At 39.2% G+C, this 9,692-nt stretch overlaps 1 protein-coding gene across 2 annotated transcripts in view; it reads left to right on the forward strand.

Annotated features, from left to right (window-relative positions):
- Positions 1–7,085, forward strand: part of phldb1a (pleckstrin homology-like domain, family B, member 1a) — a 36,501-nt gene extending 29,416 nt beyond the window's left edge. For both annotated transcript variants that reach the window (XM_050041293.1, XM_050041294.1), the window contains 3 exons: positions 277–496; positions 5,395–5,480; positions 6,069–7,085. In XM_050041293.1, coding sequence (XP_049897250.1) covers positions 277–496; positions 5,395–5,480; positions 6,069–6,209 — 447 coding nt within the window. In that variant the 3' untranslated portion in view covers positions 6,210–7,085. The remainder of the gene's footprint in view (positions 1–276; positions 497–5,394; positions 5,481–6,068) is intronic.
- Positions 7,086–9,692: the final 2,607 nt, after the last annotated feature.

Consider the following 9,692-nt stretch of genomic DNA (forward strand, 5'->3'; position numbering starts at 1 on the left):
GACCGTGTCAGGCAGGCCTTGAATAGCCTCACACCTCACATATTCAATTAGTAACCATATGTATTGAAAGGACTCTCTGTACGAAGCATTAATAATTGCTTAGGAAGAAAATGTTTAGATTTTCAAATTGTCAGCATCCACAGACCTGAAACATACGCGTCTTTACTTGTAATTTGCTTTTAACGACTTGGGACCTGCCCCCCCCCACAAACAAATAACCGCTCTACCAATTACTCCATGTCTTCATCCTCTCACACACACTGATCTTCTTCACAGGCCCGTCCGATGACACGCTACCTGCCGAACCGTAAGGAGGAGTTTGACCTGCGTGCCCACGTGGAGTCGTCCGGCCACAGCATAGACACCTGCCCCTTCGTCATCCTCACAGAGAAGATGTGCAAGGGCCACCTGGTGAAGATGGGCGGCAAAATCAAATCATGGAAAAAACGCTGGTTCGTTTTTGACCGTATCAAGAGGAACTTCTGCTATTACGTGGGTGAGGATACAGCAACGTTTCCACATTATACTTGTTTAATTATTTCTGCTGAGTGATTTGTTAGTTGAGCTTTATTAAACAGGAAAGTCTCATTGATTGAGACATTTATTTTCAAGAGAGACCTGAAGATCAATCACATGAGATCTAAATTAAAATGATCATAAAAGTTATGACAAATATCCACAGAAGAATGGTGTTTATAACTTCTAAGTTTAGTTACAGCTCATTTCAGTAATAAGGACTACTGGAGACCAGTCTTCCTCTGTTCAGAACTGGTACAGTGAACTTTTAAAGTGAATGTATCCCGTCTTTACAGGAACACACACTGGAACTGGTATCTCGTACATGATGAGAAAAAATTAAGCAGCTAAAGTTCAACATTTACAAACACTGGGAAAGATGAAGAAGCCCAGAGCTCGCTCAGTTTCACATTCAGTTAGTTCAGGGAGCCTTAAGGTGCTCTTGAAGATGAATAAATTGATCACAGATAGGAAAACGTTCTTCAGGCATAGCTGAGCAGAGCACAGAGAGGAGTGCTGTGGTGAAACTACAATGTTCCGGAGATGAACAACTTAAAGCGCATCCAGTGGATATATATGCTGGTGAAAAATAATACTTCATTACCAAGGTTGGAACTGAAATTATAAAAGGAATATAGGCTACTAGTCATAAAAGTGAAATGAAATGGAAATGAAATGGTCAAATTAGGGATGGTTGCTCATGCTCACCCTTCTGTCCATTTACATTTGTCAACATTAATCCCAATTAGTATGACTGTATGAAAAACTAGAATTACCGCCTCACAGTTGTGTGCCTCCTCACACCAGGCAAGGTGCACTTACAGTTTACATTCATGTCTGTGAAAACATGAATGCCTCGTACACCTCCTCCCCAGCAGCACAGATCTACACAATCAGTCTCAAGGTGGACACCCAAGATTAGTGTCACCAATTCAGTACTCAACCAAATGTCTCCCCTTCTGTTCCTGAGTTATGATGTTGAATAGTGGGAAGAAAAGTGTTTTTGTAGAACATTATGATGTCACAGTGAAGCTGACCTTTGACCTTTTGGATTTAAAAGTCAACACTTAATCATATTATCCTGTTAGACATTTGTCTGAAATTTGCCATAATTAGTGTATGAATTCTTGACATGTTTTGTGAGGTCACAGTGACCTCTTGACAACCAATTTTTTTGACCAGTTCATTTTTAAGTCCAAGTGAACGTTTGTGTTCATGAGAATGAGACGGATGTAAGGTCACATTAACCTTTACCTTTGACCACCAAAATCTAATCACTGAAGCACTGAGTTGTCAAATGTGAATAAATTCCCTCAAGGCATTCTTGAGATACCGTGTTCACAAGAATGGGACAGACAGACAGAAGAACAACCCAAAAAACAAAATGCAGGCATGACGTGTTTTCATTTTTAAATGTTGCTGCCGCAAGGAACTGTGGGACAGAATTATCTCCTCTCCTTTCGTAAAGGATGGTCCAGTTTACCCTGTGCTAACGGAAATGAGTAAGGAAGCATTGAAGCACCTTTCCTCAGCATTTAGGGAATTGTTCCAGGTCATTTCACTCAGTTTGGAACCTTCCTCAGCAAAAAAAGGACCGCTCAACCACATCCCTGCTCTTCATCAGGGTGGAAACAGTAAAAACAGCCTCATGGTTCTCCAAATAGGACGGCAGAGGAGATACCCACACACCAATATAACTGGGCTGGACAGAAACAAAAAAGGTTCACAGGCTGAGATCAATGCCAAAAAAGTGTCAATTTATCTAGAACATCTGTGCACAAAAAGAAGGATGCTCAAAGTGCAAAACATCAGTCCTTGATTTTTGCACTTTGAGCACCCTTCTTTTTGTGCACGGATGTCCTAAATATTTTTATTTTTTTTCATTGATCCAGCCTGTGAACCTGTTTTTGTGGCTGTCCAGCCCAGTTGCATTGTTGTGCGGGTATCTCCTCTGCCATCGTTTCGTGGTTGTCCATTGTACCGACGCACCCAAGATAAACTTTTTTGTTGCCCTAAGTAGGCGCAGTTTCACACCAGCCCTTAGACTTTGCACTCTGAATAGACAGTGCACCCAAAATGTACAGTATCGCAAATAAAGCAAGTACACACACATACAGATTTAACAATGATATCAAAATACTAATAACCTAAAAATGTGAAAAATATATATATATTGACCACACAAATTAATCACAGCAGTCCCATCAATAGGTACAATTAAGACATGTATAATTAAAAAGTGTTCATAATCTACTTCCTCATTCAAACCCAGATCTATTAAGGCATCAGCTGTAAAAACACAATAGGTTTCCCTCTTCAGCAGTTTGTTCAGACAATCATTTATTTTTCTACCCTCGAGACTATCATGTCCCACATCATGCTTTGTGTGGACTCTGCAGACACATCTGTATATAAAAAACGTGTCATATGTTAAGACTGTCGATTAGAATCCTCTTAAAATGTGTAAATACCTCTTAAAGAGCATCTTAAGCAAAAAAATTCACTCTCTTCCTCCCTCCGTTGTGCCTCTCAGGCCTAAAAGTTGCAGCCTACGTTATTAAATACTACTCAATGACATCTGAACCAGGTTTTCACAGGATGAAGGACTAATAGCATGACTTGAATGAACTGTATTGGATCCTCTATAAAGGATCCTTTTGTGTTCAGGTTCTGCTTAACTTGTACAATTAAAGTCTCAGGCCTCATTTACAGAAAAAGATTTGGTCAAACCAGTTTGCTCACACAAGAATCCAGTCCAATGTAGATTTCATAAACTCAGAACTTAGTGTAGAAAAGTTCCTGCAGTACACCAGGCCAGGACCTGATTTATTCAGTTCAGCCGAAAGCAGTGCCGAGGCGCTTCTGAGAAATGTACACTTCGCTCTCTTTCCTGTGTTTTTCAATAAAACCCGACTTCTGTCCCGACCAGCGTTTACTCATCTGGAGCCAAACACTAATTAAAGCTGCACTAAGTGGAATTTTCCGCCTCGTTCATGTGTGTTAAAAGTCAGTTTGTAATTCATGTCTACCGGACTGTCCCCCTGAATTTGAAACGAGAGCAGTTAGTTTTCTGAATAATTCATGAGCGTGTTTTTTAAGACATAATTTTACAATCAAGTTGAAAATAGAATCCGAGTACATTTTCATTACTGTCGCCCCTGTTCTCTTTGCTCCTCTCTCTCTCTCCACTCACTTGCCTAGCCTTTTCACCCCCTTACTCCTGACGAAGATGATGGTGATGATGGTGATGAAATAAGATGCAATACTTTCTCTAGATGTGTTTTTCTTGGGGAGGAGGCTAGCTCCTGGCTTGTTCGTGACTAATAAAACGAAACTCACATTTCAAAAACATTTATCTCATTACTAAGCAGATTTGACTTATGGAAAAGGGAAAGCAAGAGAAAGTGTCAAACGTATTTCAAAAGATTGCCTTTAATTGTTGCTGGATGTTTGCTTCTTTAGCCGGGTGCTCCAAGTGTGCACGGAAGAGACAAAAAGACCAATGTTTATTTGAACAAGAGTGGAATCCAGAAACTCTTTGAACCGATTTCATTTGAAGAAAATTGATCTTAGACGTGAGAAAAATGAAATGCCTACAGTTTAGCCCCAAACTAGAGAAACCCATCAGTCCGACCGCTGCGTCCGACGAGCTGCAGCCACAGGTTTCCCTCAAACATAAAACTCTTCAGTGTGAGTGACTTTAAAATGCCCAAAGATATTCTGTGAATGGAAAACAGAAATCCAAAGGACCGGACAGAAGGTCTGACCTGCTGGAAGGGGAATGTTGAACCGATCTGATACACAAAAGAGAGACGCTTCTTTTTAAGTTTATAAAAGACGTGAACCTCGCCGGCAGGGAGGAGGCTGAGGGGGAAAAAAACACCATAGAGACGATCCAGAAAGTACGACTGAGGAAAACAAGTCAAATTAATAGGATGGCAAAGACTTCAGGCATAGCTTGAAATAGACTTGCACTTTTAATTAACTTTTACTGTGATACTGTGCTGCTCATACCTATTCATGGGTTATGTGTTGCTGGGAAAAAGAGTTAACACCTTTTTTTTTGCTTTACAGCTGTTTTTGTGTCTGGTTTCTCCATCTAGATTTAAGTTAGTGTCCCTTTATTTCACTTACTTACAAACTACTTTTATGGCAGGATTTTATTTGTGTGAAAAGTCACAAGATTAATAAAAAAGATGCAATTTTTCCTCCTTAAATTAAGTCACAACAAACAATCCTCATCTCTTCAGATATATCTGCTATTCACTACTGAATCACTCGGACCTGTCACCGCTGACAGACAAGGCAAAGGGAAATTTGTCTGAGAGTAAAATGACTTAAGCAGGAAATTACAAAAGAAAAGGTCGATCACACATTTTCATCAGTTTTATCCTGGATAAGTTTACAGATTTTACTTTGTCATTTATACAACACATCTATTAGGCATGTGTGAACTGTTTGACAAAAATATTTCTTATTTTGTGCCCGTTTTTTATTTCTTTTTCCTGACAAAAAATATTTCTAAACAGGAGCATAAGTAAATGTGCATCGTATTTTATTTTTGTATTTTTTTCCAGATCATTCTGTTGTTGTTTTTTTAGGCTAAAATGGCTCAAACGTCCCTGAAAAGGCCGCATGTTTAAAGACAGATATTGTAAAATTAAATATTATTTGTGACATCTATCTACTGTTCCTCTCTCCAGGTGCTTGTTAGAAAATAAAAAAGAGACAGCTCGTTATTATTTGACCAAACATGAAATGTATCCCCACATCACTGTCTGATTGTACTGTCTGCCTGGGCTGACAGAGGTCTTGCATCAGTACAAGACGTAATGTAATGTATCTTAATATGTTTTTCTTTCTCTTTTCTCCTCTCAGACAAGCACGAGACCAAACTGAAAGGACTCATTTACTTTCAGGCGATTGAAGAGGTTTATTACGATCACCTGCGCAGTGCCACAAAGGTAACGGACGCTCTTTTTTCCATTACTTACAGTCGAGAAATTCCTCTAGGATTTTATAATGTTTGCAGGGATGACGATCGTTTTTAAATTTAGCAATAGTGGAATAAAATGTGAAGGGTTTGCTTCCAGAATTCTAAAAATGTCCTTACATTTACCCCTAATAAACTTTATTTCAATGTGTAATTCAAAAAAATAATTTGTATTAAAATAGTATACTCATTTTAGAAGAAAGCAGTTGCTACTTTCATTCATAATTTAAGGTTACTGTGAGGAGGTTTGGCTGCCTGTGAGCAGCAATTACACACTTGAAACATAATTAAAATGTCCTGCTGCCAAATTAGATATCTGTGTTACATAAAAATGAAGACGTTTGCAATTGAGAGCTTTTTTTAGTTGGTAAAATCCATATTAGACTGGGTAAAATTGTTTTTTCTTCTTCTTAATTTAAGATACAGGATGTTACAGACTATAAAAACACATTTAAATGTTAGTATGTGCTGGTATATACTCTGTTTGTGTCTGAGGAAAAGATGCAACAGGTGCAGCCTGCAGTCTAAAAGGTCTCCCTCTCTCCCTGTGCTCCTCCAGAGCCCCAACCCGTCTTTGACCTTCTGCGTGAAAACCCACGACCGCCTCTACTACATGGTGGCCCCGTCTCCGGAGGCCATGAGGATCTGGATGGATGTCATAGTAACGGGCGCCGAGGGCTACACACAGTTCATGAGCTGAGGGACCACTGGGTGGCAGATTTGGAGGATGACAGGGACTGAGGGAGCGACCCCAGACACCTGCGAGCCAACCTGAGCTGCTGGAGCCGCAGCTGGAGCTTAAATATGAGACACACGGCCTGACGGTGTGTAACCGATGGACATTTGAAAAGACGAATAATGTGGGGCTCTCATAAAAAGCCTGATGCCTTCGAGCAAATGAGGGTTTATTGTTGACAAAGGTGCAATTGAAAGAGTTTGTTAAGAAGTTGTATTTATCTTTCAGCCGCTATGAGAAGGAAAACAGTTTGAGCAACCTGCCAATGGATCCACGAAAGGAGCTCTCAATTACATCAATCACATTCTGCTACCAAAATGTAATTAATTACAATATAATTTCTGATATTTCAGGAGGAACACTTAACTTGATATAAGCTCAAACAGTTTCCACCTCTGTAGCCGATGTGTGCGTGCAGTGTTATCACTCTAACGATGCCTTTCCCTCCTTTTTTGATACATTTGTACTTTTTTTTCTTCAGTTTGTAACTTTTCTCAGATGAAAGATTAATATCTTGATACTTCAAAACACTAAAAAGGAAAAATTTAATAGCAAATATTCTAAAAAAAATATTTTAAAAGAGTCATATGTTACTTATTTGATTCAACATTACTTGTTGCTGCATATTTTATGTAATGTTTTGTCAGATTTCTACAATGCAAATGTTAATATCACTCTATATATTGATTTATTCAGGCATATAACTCAACATTAATCTGTCTGTACTTTACATAAATATGTCAAAGAAAACCTTCTATGAGCATTTTAACAAAATCTATAAATTATAGTCCTATAATGATGCTGTAAAACGACCGTGTACATGGAATAATAAAACTATATGGTGCATCTGTTGGTTTGTTTTGCCTGGTGAACTAGTTTGCTGCAGACAAATTGGTTAAACTGAGGACATTCAGTTACAAACTGCTTCCTGCTTCCTTAATTAGCGCCTCACGCAAACAAGTCTTTAATTACCAGCTTTCTTTAAATAATCTCATGCGCCCTAATGAGCAGCGAGCGTTCACATTTAAATGAGAGCACACAATAGGTGTTCCCTTTTGCAGCTTCTCTATTTACACAAAAACAGTCAGGTGGTTTGATTTGTTAATTGGCCTGTTAACTCGGATTGTCTACAGAAGTTGTTGCAGAAGTTTTGAAATCATAAACCATATTTGTACAGTGTTTCTAGCAGGACGTAATTAGTTATGTGGCTCGTGCCGCACGAGGTAGGCCACATAAATATAAAAAAACATGAAGTGAAATTACATGCAAGTTAACATGTATGATTCAACATCGAGAAATTTGAGATCATGTAAGAGAAAAAAACCCCATAAACAAACTTATATGAAAATATATTCGCACAATGTATCTCTTCTCGTGCTCTCGGTGCATGTGCAGATAGATGATAATATACGACTGTGGCTGTGTGATTAATTTATTGCAGGGAATCACTGGAATATTTAACAGACGCGCAGGTAATCACGCAAACACACCTTACCCCTGAGAAGTACAGATTAGACTCAGCACTTGAAAGGTTAATTTTTAATTGCCCTGGTTTGAAGTGAAAAACATTTAGTGGTTCTTATTCAAATTACCAGTTCAGTACTTAAAACTCAGACACTAGAGGGGACTGCATCTGTCTGCAGCTCGCTTGACAGCGTTCACACCAACTGCGTCTCTCTGACCTTGGGAGAGATTTTCACACATCGTGCCATTCAGTATCTTTGAGTCTCTCGCGCACCCGGCTGAATAATAAACAGATCTTTAAGAGGGCAGTGTGAGCTCATTACCGTGGTGATGAGCATGAGTGACACCCAGCCTTATTGTTGGTGAAATATTAATGAGCCCTGGGTGATCTCCGCTCACTTTCACACGCGCAGACTGGCCTTTCCCCGAGGCCTCGGGAGCACAAATAAGATTGTCGGGCTGTGAATTAGCACGGGTCTCACATGATTTTGTCAATATTAATGGGAGATATTAACCTTGTCTGAAAACAACTTCAAAAACTCTGATGAAACGGAGATATCTGTCGGATAAGAGGGCGAGTTTACAGCTTCACCTGTCAGAGACTTCCACACGCTTACACCCTTCACTAAAAATTTCAGCGCAGATGTTTGTAATTTACAACTTTTCATATCCACATGTGAGTTCAGAGTAATTTAGGAGATTAAAGAGAGAAATCTCCTGCCCAGCCCCAAACATGCCCACACACACACAGACACAAACACACACACTCAGACGCAGCAGATGAAAGAAGCCTTCACTAAATGCATCTGATACACCAGTGAAAGTTCCACTCTTAATGTTTACCGCTTTGAACAAATCATCTTCTCTCGCTTTGAAGGCGATGCAAAATGACACTCATGAATTCCAAATAGGGTACACGATGTACAAATCGTTAAATTACAATAAAAGAAACATGTTTCGGATTTCATGGCAGGCACAACAATGATATCTGAAAAATATCCAGAGGGGAGAATAAGCAGAAGCACCAGCGCTGACCTAATGAGGCCGACAAAAACAGAGATAGTGAACACAACTGCACCCCAGTGTGGGATATTATTCTTTTTTATTTCCTTCACTAGCAGCCATGAAACTGAAGTACTTTCCTTTATCACTGCAGTGTGGAAACATGCGAGTATCATACTGTGCGTGTTCAGTGCTTCTATCAGCCCAAATTTTAGATAATAAATTGTTTTTTTTAACTGTAAAAATACTAACATCTCATATAATAGAAAGTGAAGTAAAGGATTGGTTATGTGGGCTCTGTTTTTAAGTTTCCTGTCCATTACATCATCATTTTGGGGAACAATGTTAGGGTACCATGGCCTTGACCTTTGCCCTCAGTAAGTCTGGTGATGTAGGAATTAGATTTATAGTTGTATTAATATAAAAACATCATCTTCTTGACTAAATTGTAATGTGAAAATGTTGCACAGTAAAGCCAGCTGTTTAAAAGTGTCATTCTTAAACAGATGAATTATTAAGTTCAATATGAAATGAAGTTGAGTGACTGTTAATGGTGAGCAAGAGAAGCATATGGCACGAATGAATATCGGCTGTGTAAAGCTCAAAGGCGATAGACGCTGAGCCTCTGGGGTTTGAAAGGCTCTGCAGGGCAGCGTGACATGGCTTGAGTGCTGTGAATGACACCGAGGAACCTTTTGGGACTTGTTTGCCTAAAGAGCTAAAATTCTGAAGGACACAAGTGATGCACGAACGGTAAGTCTGAGTTAAAACCTGCGATGCTAAATTAATTATTTCGCAATCTTGGTAATTCTGCTGTTATTGTTGTTCATGACTTCATTTTTTTTATACAACATTTAATCCCATTAAACAGATATCTGCATATGAATGCACAATCTGTAGGCAACAGGACAAGACTTTGGTATCGGAAACATTCTGGTTTCTGTCTGATGACTGAGTAGAATCGACCAGTGATGTTTGAGT

Source organism: Epinephelus moara, chromosome 3 (assembly GCF_006386435.1).
Source record: "Epinephelus moara isolate mb chromosome 3, YSFRI_EMoa_1.0, whole genome shotgun sequence".
NCBI classification, from domain to species: domain Eukaryota; kingdom Metazoa; phylum Chordata; class Actinopteri; order Perciformes; family Serranidae; genus Epinephelus; species Epinephelus moara.